The sequence below is a fragment of the Taudactylus pleione genome, unplaced genomic scaffold (assembly GCF_031769625.1).
Source record: "Taudactylus pleione unplaced genomic scaffold, aTauple2 ptg000244l, whole genome shotgun sequence".
In the NCBI taxonomy this organism is placed as follows: Eukaryota; Metazoa; Chordata; class Amphibia; order Anura; family Myobatrachidae; genus Taudactylus; species Taudactylus pleione.
The window spans coordinates 12,499,872-12,518,097 of record NW_028284646.1 but is presented as its reverse complement, the minus strand read 5'-3'; the positions used below and the strand labels follow the sequence as shown (position 1 = coordinate 12,518,097).

General features: G+C 44.7%; 1 protein-coding gene across 2 annotated transcripts in view; it reads right to left on the bottom strand.

Annotated features, from left to right (window-relative positions):
- The window catches only part of VWA5B2 (von Willebrand factor A domain containing 5B2), a 53,116-nt gene that overhangs the window by 21,764 nt on the left and 13,126 nt on the right, over positions 1-18,226 (bottom strand). For both annotated transcript variants that reach the window (XM_088479701.1, XM_088479702.1), the window contains 4 exons: positions 16,009-16,202; positions 15,752-15,883; positions 10,319-10,443; positions 9,937-10,110 (listed from right to left, as the gene is read on the bottom strand). In XM_088479701.1, the coding sequence (XP_088335827.1) occupies positions 9,937-10,110; positions 10,319-10,443; positions 15,752-15,883; positions 16,009-16,202 (625 nt within the window). The remainder of the gene's footprint in view (positions 1-9,936; positions 10,111-10,318; positions 10,444-15,751; positions 15,884-16,008; positions 16,203-18,226) is intronic.

Here is an 18,226-nt window from a genome sequence, read left to right as displayed (position 1 = left end):
CTGTGGCAGGGAATGCTAGGATGTGTAGTTTTACAGCAGCCTGAAGTTCACTTATTGCCCACCCAGCTAACTTCTCTTGACAGATATCCGCAGGTAGTGGGCCTGATTCAGACCCTATCGCATGGCTGCGTTCACACGCAGACTGTCGATGTTTGCATTCTGCGCATGCATATGCATCACACTGCATGTACCGGCTGCAGCGATCGGGAAGCGACCGCAGCGAGCACACACAGGCTTCATACAGTGATTGACAGGACCTGACCGTTTGTGAGTGGTGACGGGAGGGTGGTCAGAGAAACACAGGCATGCCTGGGCGTCTAGACGCCGTTTCAAGGGCATGCATAATTAGGCCCCAGCGACGGCATACGCATCCTAACATCTAGCTACACACACAAACATTAACAATGTCTGCAGTAGAGTCAGGTCAACCACAACTTGTGAGTGTGAGTCCAATGGTTCCCGATGTTACCAATGTTTTCGCTGTCTTGTAAAGGGAAGTAGGCGGCATTATGTAGTGTTGGGTGTCTACTTATTGTGCTGCGGTTACATGGTGTATGCGGTCATAAGCATATTATTGCATCGACAGGCTGTGTGCAGACGTCTCTGGTCCTTTATTGTATATGTCCTTGGCAAGGCTGAAAGAGGAGACAAGTCCATCTCATCCGTTGAGTCCCTATTAGCTTCTAAATGTACTTTACTGAAGGCAGTCAGTACAGCAACCCTAGTTATAGTGCAGACCTTTAACTACATTACTAATTTATGTAAGTCCTTTGCCAAGCTCCAAACCTAAAATTCATGATAGGAAGAATCCCTTTCTCCAGGTGGGTACAGCAGCTAAAGCCGGGGGTCTGACCAAAACTTCAGTGGCAACAGCAGATCTGAGAAAGGAGGTTTCACATACAAGTTGGCAGAACATGGAACAAATCCCTCCATCTATTGGTCCATGAACGACCAGCGAGTACTCCTCCTCCACATATAATTCTGCAACACTGCTTGAACAACTAGGCCCAGGGGCAGTAGCGTAACTTCATCCCAGGTGCCCGGAGGCAAGATAAATGTTGGTGTCTCCCCCCAAAATAATAATTTACCCCCCCCCAGCACCTATGCCAGCCCCAGCTGTCGCCGCCCCCCTATGCAGTTCCTCTTATACAGTGCCCCCAGTAGTGGTCCCCTATGCAGTGCCCCTAGGTGAGCAACCAGTAGTGCCTCTTATACAGTGCCCCCTGTAGTGGTCCCCCTATGCAGTGACCCCAGTAGTGCCCTAATGCAGTGTCCGCCTATGTAGTGCCCCCAGTAGTGCCCTCAGAAGTGGCCCTTCCTATGTAAAAACGAATCAGTATGTCTTAAATCTGCCTTTAATCTCTTTTCGTCATCAGAAACCCTGCACTGATGCCACATTGCAGACATTTGCTTCAAGGCAAAATACAGATGTGTCCTCATTCATCTAGCCTCAATACACCACACAGCGCGACTTGCCTAGTGTGAGTGAGCCGCCAGGTCCCGTGCAACTCTACAAGCGTTGGGCATCTTTTTTTAGTCGTAAATGCATCCAAGTCGCAATGTGATGTGACTAGGACGCACCAGGAGACTCTGCTGATTAATTTGATATGTGACAATTGTATATCTGTGTGCACCTGAGTCTGTATATGAAGCACAATGGAACTTGGAATGTTATAGAATGTTATTGATTCAGAGACTCAGTCGCGCACTTGTCACATATCACCACAGTCCGCTGTTGTATCACATTGTGACAGACTGATTTTCAGCAAAAAAGAAGCCCGGTGCTAGCAGTCTCTTGTAGGACCTGGACGCAGAGAGGGACTTTTTGGCGCGACTGCAACAAAGATGTGTAAAGACACATCTGTAGAACTTGCAGACCCTGCCAGAAAGCGCAAGATAGGCCATATCTTCCCGATCTTAAAACAGAAGGCGCCGTTTGCCCAGTGCTAAATGTAAATTACTGAAACACAAAATGTTCCATTTGGAAGGGTTGCAGGATCTTCCATTTCTTCTTACCACAGATTGTTACTGCATAAAGATAGATCTCAATAATGCTTTTCAATCTATTCCTATCATCCAAACCACATTCCCCTGTTACGGTTGAAGTGGAGAGACCAGCTGTACCAGTGAATAGTGATGTTGTTTGGCTTAGCAAATGCCCCATATTCTTCCTCCAGTGTAATGAAGGTGGCCATATCGCACCTTTATCAGCAGGCATACATTGCATTGTCTATTTAGACTATGGCCCTCATTCAGATGCGGTCGCAAGAAGCGAGCGGTCGTTCTGAATGAGGGCGGCCGCTTGTGTGTTTAAGTGCCGCCTCCTGGTCGCTAGCTAACCGCTAGCGACCGACCAGGTTTGATGGTCGCGATGGTCAAGACCATCGCAACCATCAGGGCTTGCGACGAGACCCTAAGGTTAGGTCTCAGCAACCGCAAGCCCCAGGGAGCTTCCTGCTCTGATCGAGCAGGAAGCTCCCCACTGACATCACTGCTGATGTCAGTGCGGCCACCCACAAAACGGCAACGGAACGCCTCCGGTTGTGTAGCCACTTGACCCGCCTACAAAACGGGGCGAGCTGTCGATCAACATCGACAGCCGCCCCTTTTGTAGTGAGCTCCGGAGCTAGAGAATTTCTCTCTCGCTCCAGGGCTTGCGCACGCGCAGTGCAGCCGTGGCGCGTGTGCAGGGCCTTAAAATCGACCCGGTTGCGAGCGCTCAGCACTTGCGACCGGGTCTGAATGAGGGCCTATATCCTTTTAGTCATCTACAACATAGATACTCTGAGAGCGCCCCGGAAATTAACTTTTATCTTCTGGTAGAATTAGGGTTTACTCAAAACTATCAAAAGTTAATTCTTCCTCTGTACACTCAGATTCTCCTAGATACCCATTCCTTTCCACTCAGCACTCCTCTGGACAAATGCATAGGGGTTCTGGCTGCAGTTCTAGGAAAGATAGTGGCCCTTTCCACAGAATATTTTCATGTGCCTCTATTTTTTAGAGGACCTCAGAGATTCCTCATAGCACTAATTCACAATCATTGCATCTGGTCAGACATTTGTCACCTGCCTTATCAAGCAGCTCAAGACATACAGAGCTGGACAACTTCACCTATTCCTGCTCCACAGGCGCACATTCTCCCTCCTTCAGTCCTCTTCATTACATTAGACGCTTCCGTTTGGGGAACTGTTTCTCAGGATACAGCAATCATGGGACAATGGTCTCCAGAATTCCTCCTGCACATCAATGTCCTAAAACTGAAGGCAGCAATACTGGCTCTTGAGACTTTGGTTCTCTATCAATTCACAATGCTCTAGTTCTGCTTTGTCTGGACAATACCATGTGTCCAATATCAACAGGATGGGTGGTACCCACTCCTTGTCACTGCACAAGGAGGTGTTCGAAAAGTGGCATTGGGCTATGCTGAGGAACATTATTATTTCAGCCATCCATGTTCCTGAAGGGACAAAAAATTGGCAGATTCACTTTCCATATGGAGTCTATCTATGGACAGATTGTCTCTTATATCCTTTTCAGACATACGCCCCGGGAAATTTTCTCCTCAGTCTCGGGGATTTCTCCTGTGCAAAATCCCGGGTATTTGGTCGAGAACCCCCTTTCACACTACAGCTTCTACCTGGGAAATTCTCGGGTAGACCCCTTTCAGACATAAGCAGGGTTTTTCAATTTTATATACACTGGATGTCTGATAATACCTAGTGTTGTCGGTGCTTATAGAAAGTGAGATGGCTGAGACTGCAGTGTGACAGACATTTGTCCCCTGCTGCTGTTGTAGCTTCCCCTCCTCTCACTTCCTCTCTGAAAGGTCAGCGCCACAGCCTAATCCGGATATGTCCCCCAAGACGTGCTAGGGGGGAGCGGGGGACTAGCCAGGCTAGGGCTGCTACCGCCATTCTGTAAGGAGTCCCCAGGCTGCAGTGATGGGAGAGGCCCACTCTTGGAGCCGGGATGACGGCGCTGCGCTAGAGCCGAGCTCGGTGACCCTGGGAACCTCCCACCCCAGTGACCCGGAGCCGCCTCTTCTAGCATCCCCAGCTCTGTCCCTCACCATGTCCAAAATGCCGGCGAAGAAGTGCTGCTGACACACAAGTACTGGCTGGACTTCAATGCTGGTGAGGCTGCATCTCTGTCAGTCATGACAGGAGTGACCGTCAGCCAGCCAAAAAGTAGCGGTTTGGTGCAACCTGCGAGCAAATTCCCGGGTAGCACCATTCAGACATGAGCAGGGTAATTTTCCGGGACTTAGGTCGCGGGAAATTCCCTGGTCAATTCCAGGGTCAGATACCCGGTAGGTACGAGATCTCAGGAATTTGGCCAAGGCAGGCCAAAATCCCGGGAATCTCAGTATGTCTGAAAGGGGCATAAAAAACAATGTCATTCAGAAAATTGTCTTAGCTATCGGTGCCCCAGTATAAGATCTATTTGCTTCTCCTTTGATGCCCAGACTCCTCTATTTGTTTCCAGGGTCTGGATGAAAGGTGTTTGGAAGATGGATGTGCTGTATTTCCCATGGATGAACATTCTTTCCTTACGCTTTTCCCCCAACCAGCTCTTCTGTTAAGAGTATTGCACAAAATCAGAATAGATCAGGTTCCTCAAATCATTCTGGTTTATCCAGTTTGACCATATAAAACTTCGGCTTCCCCCCATTGCACACCTCAGGATAGGTTCAAAATTCCACTGGGGTATCCCACAAATTGCTTCCTAGGCACCCTAGACATTCTGCAGAATCTCACTCCATGTGAATGGCAACATTCCTAAACTGTTGACAGATTTACCCCTAGCTAAATCCAACACCGCTCTCATTAACGCTTCCTTAAGACCCAGGATGAGAGCTAGATACTCTGTAGTGATTAAGGAGTTTATTTCTTGGTGTTCTCAGTTATCTGGTTCTCATAGGGCCTCTATCCTCCAACTAAGCCTAGATTTTTGGGCCCACAAATTTGAATTGCAGATGGATTCAGCCACCATCAGATCATACAGCTCAGCACTACCTCTGATTCCAAGCTTCGCATATAATAGAATTCACCTACGATTGCTAAGGGGTATTCTTCTATCTAGGCCAATTTGTTCTAGATATTAGAAACTTGGGATATTGATCCGTTCTTGTTATACCTAGCTTCCTTAGATGCTTTAGTGAGCTTGCTTTCCAGCTTTTAGAAACCTGTCTCCTTATTGGTTGCAGCTTTCGCAGATCAGGTAAAACTCACTTTAATTGATAAAGCTGACCCATGGCTTATAACTAGGGTTTCAGATAATTCTTAATGGCCGCACAAACATCTATAGTAGATAATTACAACGTGGAATTCAACGTCAGAGATCAAGGGTGTATCTAGGGATCCAAGCACTCCTGGCAATGTAATGGACTGGCGCCCCCATCCCCCCCATGCAGTGCCCCCAGTAGTAGTCCCCCCTATACAGTGCCCCCAGTAGTAATCCCCTCTATGCTGCATTGCCCCAAGTAGTAGTCCCCCCTATACAGTGCCCCAAGTAGTAGTGCCCCCTGTGCTGCATTGCTCCCAGTAGTAGCCCCCCCTATACAGTGCCCCCAGTAGTAGCCCCCCCTATACAGTGTCCCCAGTAGTAGTCCCCCCTATACAGTGCCCCCAGTAGCAGCCACCCCCCCTAAAGTGCCCCCAGTAGTCACCCCCCTATACAATGCCCCCAGTTGCGGCCACCCCCCCATAAAGTGCCCCCAGTAGCAGCCACCCCCTACACAGTGCTCCCCCTGCTGTGCCAGGCTTACACCCACACAGAAAAAAAAAATATATATAAATACAATCCTCGCTCTTGATGCGACCGCCGCTGTCCGCTCCGAGTCCCGGCTCTTCTCTTGCACTATGGGAGAGACGTTATGATGTCTCTCCCATCACCTGCTGCAGGGGGAGCCGGAAGATGGAGCTCATGAGCATAAGAGGCACTACTGGGGGCACTGCATAAGGGGCACTGCATAATGGGTACTGCTACGGGGGCATTAAGGTGCATATGGAATGGGAAGCAATGTTCCCAGAGTGACGAAAAATTATGGCATATCATGTTGACACGCCCCCATTTTTCAGGGGCCACGCCCCTTGTGGCATGTGGCCATGATTACTTTTTTGGCACGTGCACCTTCAGCACGCACACACACACACAGTGGGGGGGGGCAATTTTTCATCTTTCCCTGGGTGCCACTGCTCCACAGATTATTATGCTCGCAGCCCATTGGTCTACCAGAACCTTTGCCAAATTCTATTGGAGACCTTCTGAATTAGATAAAATGAAGTTCCTCCGCGCAGCCACCAGGTATGCGATAATCTGCCCGCCTGCTGTTGCTAGGTGGCAAGCATCATGACAAACAGTAGTTTGCAGGAATCTATGACCTGCAAACTATTTGTTCTAGAGAATAGGATTGCCATATAGAAACAGCTCCCATCCCTATCCACCCTGCTTGTTTTTGCTATGGAGCTTTGGTTGTAGTACCTCTTTGTTATGGTCTTTCCTTTAGACCACAGGTTCTCAAACTCGGTCCTCAGGACCTCAAACAGTGCATGTTTGCATGTCTCCACACTGCATCAAGTGAACTAATTAGCTGCACCTGTGGACCTTTTAAAATGTTGATAGAAAAACGAAAGAAAAGAAAACTCTCTTTTTGGGGGCACTCTGTTGTAATTATGCTAATTGGATAAAGATAAATACTTCACTTTTATTAAATATGCCTTAAAAAGTTTTGGATCAAGTTAGCCATACAGTTTGTGTACGGTTTAGCACCCGACACAATATTATCACATGTATCAATATAAACAAACAACATCAAGACACACAAACATTCATAATTGTTAATAAAATTAGGAAAGCAGAACAAAATATTCCCGATAATAAACAGAGAACTATATGAGGTCATCACCCTCAAATTATATTCAGTATTTAGTGGTGCAATGACCAGTCAATATCAAATGTTCTCTGTATTTATAGTTATCAAAATGCCTTAATCTTCCTTGGCATTTGTCATGGTGCCATGGCCAATCAATATGTCAGCAGACACAATAATTACTGTAAAAACATTGTGAGGCTTTTTCCTAGATTAATAATGGGTTTCACAATTAAACAGTTATAGAATACTCATTATGGTCGTACTGTAAAAACCTGCATGTTTAATACAAACGCATAACAGCTGATCTCATATGGGAAGAGCATGCCAATATGAATTCCCAAAATTGGTCAGAGAATGACCTGAGGTACCATACGAGAATATATAGTACGATATAGAACGTCTGACGGAAGAAGCTGAAGCGAAACGCACGTCTCAGATCCAAGGTTTCCCGTTATGCACAAGCGGGACACGTGTCAGCAGCACACAAGTGGGCTCTGCATGCAGCAATCCACATTCAATCCATACCATCTTTATACTTAATCAGGTACCTTCATTTTCACTTTCTCCAAGCACACTATATGACCATTGTACTTGGTGTGAACAGGCAGCTCTGCAATGCCTAATGGCAGACAGAGCGCTGCTCACCCAGTAGTGTCCGAGTGTAGCTGGAACTTACTTCCTTCTAACCGTTGTATACGGAACTGGGCTTCTCACCATTCACCACAGCCCTAGAGGCATGTGAGTGGCAGCAGTACCAGCCCCGATCACATACTATGGTATTTATACCTGTAATTAAACCACAATATAATTTTTTTCACTATGGGTACTCTCATTAAAGTCCAGTCAGAGTAGGTTCCTGCTCTATTTCATACCAGGTTCCCTTTCTTTCTGACTGGTCTTAACAGTAGATGCCCAATACACTTATTCCTACCCCTGTGTTATTTAAAGGTACGCTCACACGTCATCCGCTATTTTTATATATGATGACGTGCAGCAGCTGCTTCTATTATAACTATTAGAAGGGTGTAGTCTATTCTATGTCTTTACTATATCACTCTATATTCTCGTATGGTACCTCAGGTCATTCTCTGACCAATTTTGGGAATTCATATTGGCATGCTCTTCCCATATGAGATCAGCTGTTATGCGTTTGTATTAAACATGCAGGTTTTTACGGTACGACCATAATGAGTATTATATAACTGTTTAATTGTGAAACCCATTATTAATCTAGGAAAAAGCCTCACAATGTTTTTACAGTAATTATTGTGTCTGCTGACATATTGATTGGCCATGGCACCATGACAAATGCCAAGGAAGATTAAGGCATTTTGATAACTATAAATACAGAGAACATTTGATATTGACTGGTCATTGCACCACTAAATACTGAATATAATTTGAGGGTGATGACCTCATATAGTTCTCTGTTATTATCGGGAATATTTCGTTCTGCTTTCCTAATTTTATTAACAATTATGAATGTTTGTGTGTCTTGATGTTGTTTGTTTATATTGACACATGTGATAATGTTGTGTCGGGTGCTAAACCTTACACAAACTGTATGGCTAACTTGATCCAAAACTTTTTAATGCATATTTAATAAAAGTTAAGTATTTATCTTTATCCAATTAGCATAATTACAACAGAGTGCCCCCAAAAAGAGAGTTTTCTCTTCTTTCGTTTTTCTATCAGCATACATACTCTCAAGGGGAGCACCTCCACACTTAAAATTAACAGCACCTATAAAGAGGTATAATAACAATTTATGTGGACTACCTTGATAATAATGACAATTATCTAAACATTTTTCCAATCCTGTGCTCAGATTAATTCCCCGATTCGCCCTCCCTTGGTTGATGCGACCTTTTAAAATGTGTCAGTGAGTAATGACTACACCTGTGTACCTGATGGGTGACCTGCAAAACGTGAACTGTGTGGGGTCCTGAGGACCGAGTTTGAGAACCACTGCTTTAGACCATCCAAAAGACCAGAGAAAGGGGCAGAAACCAGTCCAGAAGGGCAATAAGAGTTGATTATCCATCCTTTAAAGTCCTGCTATGATCAGAATGGATTTCAGTTACAAATTTCTACTGTTGCTCTTCTCAGTTCCTCTACATCCCAGACTCTGGGTTACACCTTCTATGTTTTACAGCATCTTCCCAGTTTATTTTATTAGCATAATCTATTTAATGCATTATTGGCAAATGTGTCCTCTTAGTCAATACATTTTAATTTCTGAAACCTTTGGATACCTCTTATTTGCCTTAATCCAGTCTGGTTATAGTAATTATTGGGCATTGTATCTCTTTATTTATTAAGGAATCACAATTGCCACCAGCAATCTTCTGAAAATCTGGTCAGCAGAGTAGCTGAACGTTAAGCGTGCACGTGACGGTCGCACATGCGCAGCTCTGCCGTTTGGTCGTCAGGGAAGGGATTCAAAAGTTTCCCTTTTCCTGCCAGCAGTGGATAATCGGGATGCTTGCTGCCTACACCCACCTGTTGCTAGGTGGCAATCCTATTTCCTAGAACAAATATCGTTTGTAGATCATAGATTCCTGCAAACTACACTTTAATGCTCCTTAATTTTTTTTTTTTTTGTTTAAATAAAAGGAGGTCACAGTTACTATAAAAATAGCAGCTTATGGTGAGTGGGTGTCCTCCATAACCTTAACAGTAGTGGTCTTTTATCATGACACAAATAGGCTTTGGCAGGCAATTTCAACACTGGCCACACAAATATCTATTCTAGAACAATATCAAAACTTAAAACTTCCATTGGTGATATTCAGTTACCTTTATCTTACTCCCAATAACTTATTTTATTAAGTCAGTATGTAATGGTTTCTGAGGTTTTTTTTTTAAAGCAATCACTACTCCAAGTTATTAAAGGAATATCATTTAGCATAAAAAGTGTAAACCAAAAATTTTTCAGCCAATAAATTGGCCACAGTAGACATTGCTAACTGAAGTATTGTTCATGATAAGCTGCAATAAGAAACATTAGCACTTCCTTCGTGGCTGGTGTTAATAGGACAAAGTGTGCTTGCTCTCACCCGGACATCGCAGGATGGCTCTCCCATCAGATGGACAAGAAATATGACTTCACGGGTAACAGTGGGGAGATCAGAGCTGAGAGTGCTAAGGGCAGTAATGTCAGGACAAAAGTTTAGCATCAGCACCGGATTGAGCAGAAGATCTTTGTGAAAACGTCTCCGTACAAAGTTAACCTAGTGTGAAGAAGACAGGACTGTCAATTCTCAGGTTGTGTATGTGCAACCAGGTCAAAATGTCCTACCCAGCCATACTAGTCGATTATTAACAAATCAATAGGAACATCCATCATCCATTTCTGTTTTCCTGCAGTCATCCATCTCACTCATGTCATTTGACCACCTTGGATTTTATAATCCCACACGGTTATTTTCCTGAACCCACCTGTCTTTCTGGATCACTAGATTTCTTCATTCCTCTAATGAAATCTTTTCTCTCTCTTATATGCATCTCGTATTGTAAGAAATTCTTGACTCCTTTTTCAACAGACAGGTGGGGGACATGTGGTTCTGCAAATGTAGGGTAATGAAGGGTAATCATTTCACTTTCACAGCAATACTTGTATCACTATCTTTTTTGTGATAGAAAACTACACTGTAGAATGTACGAGAACACAATTATGCACTGTTGAAAGGAACACACCTAATATGTAGAGAAAGTCCCTTCAAAATCAGCCTTCGCAGCTCATTACAGACACGAGTCCCGGCCGTCGCTAGGCAGCCGGTACTCCACATCTCCCTGGCCGTTATGACAGATGGTCCCGCTGCTTGCTTGGAAACCAGGGGATGCTGGGAGGCTTCAGGTGATCTATACTCCTGTGTAAAGGTGCATACACATGGTCAGATTTGTGGTCAGATATGAACAATAATGATTTTAAAAATCGTTCATATCTGAAAGAAAATTTGACATGTGGGCCTGCAACGATGAACAATGTACATTCCCTCATGTCAGATAACGATATATCTTACAGTCTGTGATTGCAGTCAGATTTTGACTATTTCATTAATTTTAATACTGTCTGAAATCGTTCAAATCGTTGGTAAAATCGTTCATCTGGCAGATCTGACCGTGTCTATGCACCATAAGACTCTGGTCTGATCCAGATTCCTGTATCCTGGTGTTTTCCTGCGTGAGCCTTGCCTGGTCTGTGTACCTGGAGACCCCAGTCTGATTAAAGCCCATTCCCTGTCTCTACATCCGTGAGCCATTGTAAATTTAGCCTCTGCATTCCTGTGTTGTAATGTATTACCAACTGCAAGCTTTATTACCTGCTCCTAAGGGTTATCTACACTGCTGTTGTAGATCATTGCAAGTTAACGCTACTATTCAATGATTAGCCACCTCTGCTGTTTTACCATCTGTTCACAATATATATATTCCCAGCACTGCTCTGGGGTTACCTCGTAGGTGCTTTCAGCATCTGTGTCCTATGTATATTGCCTTGTTTATACTATTCCAGCCAATTATCCTGTAATCAACAGAGTATTATATAAGTTCCTACTGTCCTGAGTTTCAAGATCTGACGGCATCCTAAATATCGGTGAGTGTACTTTACGCTAAGGGAACAACGGGCGGCTGTTATAGGCAGGAGACCTCTGTAGCATGGCTCTAGGGATCTTAAACAGGATTTCAGTTGTGTATATTCAGTCTCTTTATCTCTTTTTTGAAGGTGCGAGTTTGCGCCGGGACTCGCAAATGTAATAGCCTACGAATTTTGAGCTCGAGGCTATTACACTATGCGAATCTGTGCGAGTATACTCGCACCTTTTAATGCGACTAGCATTGAAAGGTGCGAATTATACAGAAGCCTTCACAGATCAGTAAGATCCGTGGAGGCTTCTGTCTGTGTGTTAAACAAAACAAAAAAAAAAGCAGTGCACCCACTCTTCAGAAGCATAACCAGCCCCAGGCTCTGTACAGCCTGTGATGATTTTTAGGGTCATACTTCCTACGGGAACACCACTGACCAAAGGAATTCCAAACTCTGTAATAGATGCGAGCAGAGGAAGGCTTTCGTGCCCTAAGCATCGTTTGAATCACAGAGCTGGAAAAACCCTTGGCTCTTAAGATGGAAGATTCAAGAGCCACGCTGTCAAAGCCAGACGAGGTAACTCTGGATGTTGGCAGGGACCCTGCATTAGCAGATCCTGCCGCAGAGGTGGAGGATACGGACTGTCTATGGACAGATTCTGTATGTTGGTGAACTAATGACGCCTGGGCAAACCGGAGCCACCAGTATTACTGTTCCGCCTTCCTGCTTGAATTACCTGAGAACTCTTGGGAGGAGGGAAATCGGGTGAAAGAGATACACCAGCATGAAGTCCCATCTTACTGCCAGTGCGTCCACGAATGATGCTGATGGGTTTCTGGACCTGGACCCGTATCTGGGGACCTTGTGGTTGTGACGTGACGCCATGATCTCTACTTCTGATAGACCCCATTTGTTTACCGGGAGCTGAAACACTCCCAGATGGAAAGCCCACTCTCCGGCGTGTATGTCCTGAGGACTTAGTAAGTCCGCTTCCCAATTGAGAACTCCCGGTATAAATATTGCAGAGATAGCCGGAAGATGACGTTCTACCCAAATCAGAATTCTTGTCACTTCCTTCTTTGCTGCAAGACTTTGTGTGTCTCCTTAATGATTGAGATAGGCTACTGTAGTCACGTTGTTGGACTGGATCTGGACCAGCCTTTCCTGGAGCAGGTCCTGTGCCATGATCAGTGCTCTGCATACTGCTCGCAGTTCCAGAATGTTTATTGGCAGATGACTCTCCTGATTTGTCCATCTTCCCTGAATGGTGTGATGACCTGTCACTGCCCCCCATCCGCGAGGCTGGCATCTGTGGTGAGAAGCATCCAATTTGGAATCCAGAATAGACACCCTTTTTCCAGATGGTCTTTTTTCAGCCACCACAGGAGGGAGAGGCGAACCTCCGAAGTGAGAAGAATCCTCTGGGACCTTATTAGATGATACTGTCCATTCCACCTGGAGAGTATCAATCTTTGCATAGGCCTGAAATGGAACTGAGCATACCTCACCATGTCGAAGGTGGATACCACTGATCTCAGGACCTGCATTGCTGATAGAATGGATACTCTTCACTTGCGTAACAGTTGTGTATCCGCAATGATAGGGCTGTAATCTTGTCCTCTGGCAGAAATACCCTTTGTGCCTGAGAATACAGAAATGTTCCCAGATATACCATTTGCTGTGTTGGAAGAAGAGATGATTTTTTTCCAATTGATGATAGAGCTGTGCCTTTGTAGACAGGCTATAGTCAATTGAAGATGGTGTTGCAAAACAACTGGAGTCTGTGCCAATATCAGAAGGTCATCCAGATATGGAAGTATTCTGATACCCTGATGCTTTAGGTAACCAGTCATGACTGCCATAATTTTGGTAATGACCCGAGGGGCCGTCAACAGACTAAAAGGCAGTGCCTGAAATTGGTAATGTTGCTTCAGGACAGCAAACCATAGAAATTTTTGGTGGGATGATGTAATTGGAACATGTAGATACGCATCCTGAATGTCCAGGGAGACCATGAAATCCCCAGGCTCCATTGCCAAAATTAACCGGAGAGTTTCCATACAAAACTTGGGTACGTAGATAAACTTGTTGACGGTTTTTTAGATTTAATATAGGGAGAAAAGCCCCATTTGGTTTCTGAACCAAAAACAGAATAATAACCCCTTGTTGTGACATGGGGCCTGGGATTATTACCCCTGAATGCAGTAGCGATTGAATAGCCTCCTGAAAGTGAGGGCATACCCCTGAGACACCACTTCTCGGACCCAGGCATCTGTTATTGTTTGACGCCAATTGAAGAAGTTGGCCTCCCACCCTGGGTTGCCCCCAGAGGAGGCCTGCCCCGTCAGTCCGAAGGTTTGTCGCCCTGTTTAGAAACTGGACGTTTTGTCGGCCCCGACCTCCTAGTTTATCGCCTTGTAGTTTTGCGAAAACTAGCTGGTTTGGAGAAAGAGTATTCCTTTGCTCTTCCCTGAGGTCGTAAAAAGGACGAAAGAAAAACTGCTTAGGTTTTACTGTAGGCGTAGATGGCAATCCTGCTGATTTTGAAGCTGCCAGAGCAGAAATGATCTTGTCTAGCTCCAAAAAGTATCTTTCCTTGGAAATGTAAAGTTTCCAGAGCCTTCTTTGATCCTGTATTAGCCTTCCAGGATTTTAACCAAATGGCCGTGCGTGCGACTACTGAAGCTGCTAATGCTTTGGAAGCTAAAATTCCAGCATCCACTGCAGCTCTTCCCAAATAGGAAGCTGCTTCTCATATATGGGAGATAAACATCATCTGTTCTCTGGTAGAGAATCTTCCAATGCCCCTGTCCATTCTTCAACAGCTCTAGCTACCCAAGCTCCAGCCATAGCTGGACGGTTAACTGCTCCAGAAACTGAAAATATTGTCTTAACACATGCTTCAATCTTTCTGTCTGTAGCGTCCTTCAGAGAGGATGCCAATGAAATGGGCAATGTAGCATTTTTAACTAAGTGCAATACATGAGCCTCCACAGTAGGAGGAACTTCCCACTTAGTACATGCAGAAGCTGGGAAAGGATAAAACGATATTAATCTTTTATTGACATAAAACTGTTTAGGCATCCCTGGGTGGAGGTTAGGGTTAGACACTAAGGGGGAGATTAGGGTTAGGCACAACTAAAGGAGGGTTAGGGTTAGGAGGGGGAAGAGGGGAGGGTTAGGCAACTTACCTTTCCCTGTCGTGATTTCGACCTACCAGGCTGCAGCTGTCTGTATTTAAACAGCCGCCAGCATTACATACCGATTCCCGGGCAAGCAAGCAGGGAAATGAACAGGCAAACGTGTGAATACAGAAATACGACAAAATACACCATCGGACCAACTCGCAAGTACTTTCAATAGGAAACAATAGAATTCACAAATTTACTAAGAAACGCGTTTTCAAACTCCCACGTAAAATTTGCAAACTCGCACTAAAACACACTTTTCAATAGACTACCTCCTGAGCTGCGTGTTTGCAGAAGCACTGCACAGATCAGCGAGAACCATGCAGTGCTTCTGTGTGTGTCATTGGAAAAAAAAGTGTTAAAAAAAAAAATGGCATAGGGTCACCCCCAAAATATAAGCAGCACCAGGTTTTTTGAGCTGGTGCTGGAATTATAGCGTAAAACGGCATGGGGTGTCCCCCGTATTTCCTTCAACCAGCACCAGTCTTTTGAACCAGTGCTGAAAATATGGGGGGAAAAACAACAGCACTGGGCTCTTTCTAGCGGGGGGTGTAATGCCGCAGCCAGGGGACATGATTCACAGAGTCCCCACAGCCAAAGCATTCTCATCCTGCACTAGTCAGCCCAGGCCAGGGATCCCTGGGGAGATGGGAACCACCCCAATAAAGGTCCCTCCTCTCCTGGGTAGCTGTTTGGCAACTGGCCCTACAGGTGCAGGAAACCTCGTGGGTCCTGTCACTTGCGGGGAAGAGCTGTATGTATATACACATGCGACTCTTCAGTGTCCATATGGATTAAAATATGGCGTTTTTTTGTTTTTAATGGCCGTGATGCTACTGGTGAGTATTTTAATTTTTTTATCCAAACAGTAGGATTCTACTGGAGAAGAGGACCGAACACCGGGGACAAGGTGAATACAGTGTGAGTGTATGAATTAAACTTTTACTTTCGACAGAATGTGTGTGCACTGAGTTTATTTTAATATTTCTTTTATAGGGGGACTAGCGGTACCAGCGGGCCCTTAATGCCCCACATTAATGGAGATTACCACTTTTTAAGACTTGTTGTCACTACACTTCCGTAATTCCCATCACTTACCACTAGGGTGCAGAATGATTTCCAGTGCTCGGTCACACATATGCTCTTCAGCCAAACTGATCCAGATGGAGGAGGCTGAGAGAGCAAAGGGACTTGCATCAGCACGAAGAGCATGAGATGGACTCTCTATACCTGCAGAAAGACATGATATTATCTTTACATTTCTCTCTTAATTGCTTTTCCCTATGTCAATGACTCCTTTCTCTTATGAATGTATTTGTAGCATAAACAAAACATTATGCACCTATAGGACGTACCTGCCAAAAGACAAGGTCCCTGAACCTGTAGACGGAAACTAAACCGATAGCGTTGTGGATTGGTAGCCAAGCCAGTGAGAGCCGCAGAGAGGTATCTAGGATGCATGGAGGGCAGTATTTGGGGAGGGGAATCTGCAAGCAGTACCCAAGGACTTCCCCCTGCCCCACTCACACCCCCAAAACAACTGGCAGGACTGTAAGGCAGAGAATAATATAATGGTTATACTCCAAAATGCACACCCCGCTGATATGGTCATGTATATATACCAAGGGGTAAGATCAAAAGGGTCACCAGCAAAACAAACACAATGTGCTACATAACTCAAAGAAAGATTGCACACACTAATATGTATATAAACATTTCAACAACTGGACAGAAGGGGAAATAGCTACGTTTAAGATGCTGTTTCATCCTGAAGGTCTGAATTTAAAGTTCTCAGTTATGGCTATAATTTTCTATCTTGTTTTCTCGACAATTTTGTCTCACTCCCGGCAGTGTGGTAAACCCAGGTGAATCAGTGCTGCTGCTTGTGGCAGGCGCTGTGCTGTTTTGAGGAAACAGCCTTTTTGCTGAGAAACGAGTCAAGCGGCACAACATTTTTTTGAGACGTCAGCACAGCGCCTGCCACGAGGAGCAGCACTGATTCACCCGGGTTTACCACATTGCCGGGAGTGAGACACGCCGACCGGCTGCAACATCAGCTCCAGTGGTCACCCCGCCTTTGGCTCCACTTGCTGTGGAAAGCCTCCGGTTGCCAACCCCGGGACACGGCTGACCTAACTGCACATTGGGACTTCATCTACGTACCCGCTCCCGTGTTCATTTCTAGACAGATGCCATTCTCGGCGCCAAACACAGATTTGACTATCTCCATGCCTCAGGTTCCACTTGTGGTGTTTGCCTGTACTCAGTCGGGGAAAGTGAGGAGACGAAAGCCATTAGAAACCCGGCGACCAGGTCCGAGAACCCCCCCGGTTGTAAGGTACCTTACCCATCATATTACATGACGAATTATACATGTGAATTTACATATTCCTCATTAAGACTATTATAATGAGATGAACCCGGTCTGCTCACTAAAGGATTTGGGAGCTGTTATACTGTCAGTGCATCAGTGCTGAATGCTACACATTACCAATTTGTCACAAACAGTGTCTTGGACTACAATTTGATTCATTGTAACATCCAGTGGTTACATATTTCAAGTTCCATCTGTCAGACTGCAAGCTACATTGTATCTACTATTGCTTATACTGCATTTCCACAGTCCTCACAGTAATATTGCTACTTCCAATACAATCGTTTGTGTAGGATTCTCACCCTTGGTTATTAGAGCTGTTTATATTTATTTATATATCTGTATTTTTCCTGATTTGTTTCCATTTATTATCAATATCTATTTTTTATTAATTATTATTTCATGTTTTATGATTGCTGATTGGTTTCTGAACCTGACTCCGAATGATCACCAATTTTATTATTCATTATTAAATACCTTTTACCTTATTAGTCCTGTCAGTTGCACTGCGCTTCTCTTCCTTTCCTTTCTCTATTAGATATATTGTGTGAGGCCCAGCACCTCTTTAGAAGCAGCAGTCCTGGAGGATAACTATAAATACACTACTTAGCCATTGAACATTTATACCCACACTTTTTGGCGCACTCCATTAGTTTCTCTTGGCACCCTGCTAGCAGAAAAAAAGCTCAAAAGGGCCAGACCAAATGATTCTGGGGGCCTTATACGGCCCCTGGGCCTGAGGTTCCCCATCCCTGATTTAGATAAACCCTGAACTTGGGTTGTGTGTGTTTATTGGTATCTTTTTGGAATGAAATAGAGGCTAGCTATTTTTTTCTGAAGGTTTAGTACCTTACAATGGGCATTACTATAGGTTAAGGTTAAAATTTAAAGGAAATATAGGATCAACACAGCTAAGGATTTTTTGTGAAACAGGAGACTTTGTAGTTCTGACCATTATAGGAAACCTATTTGTGTGTTCATTGTCCTAATAGGCTCATTAAAAATTCTCCATTTCCCCGATGTTAAAACAGCTCACTATACTCTAGCTTCAGTGAGAAGTATAGCTATAGGCAGTGCTAGCAAAATATATGGAGGGTGCCCTAGACAAGGCCTGACTTGGAAGAGGCGCAACACCCCACTTGATTGTAGCACTCACATTCCTGCTGCTTCTTAACTTAGCAAGCAAGAGAGGTATCCTC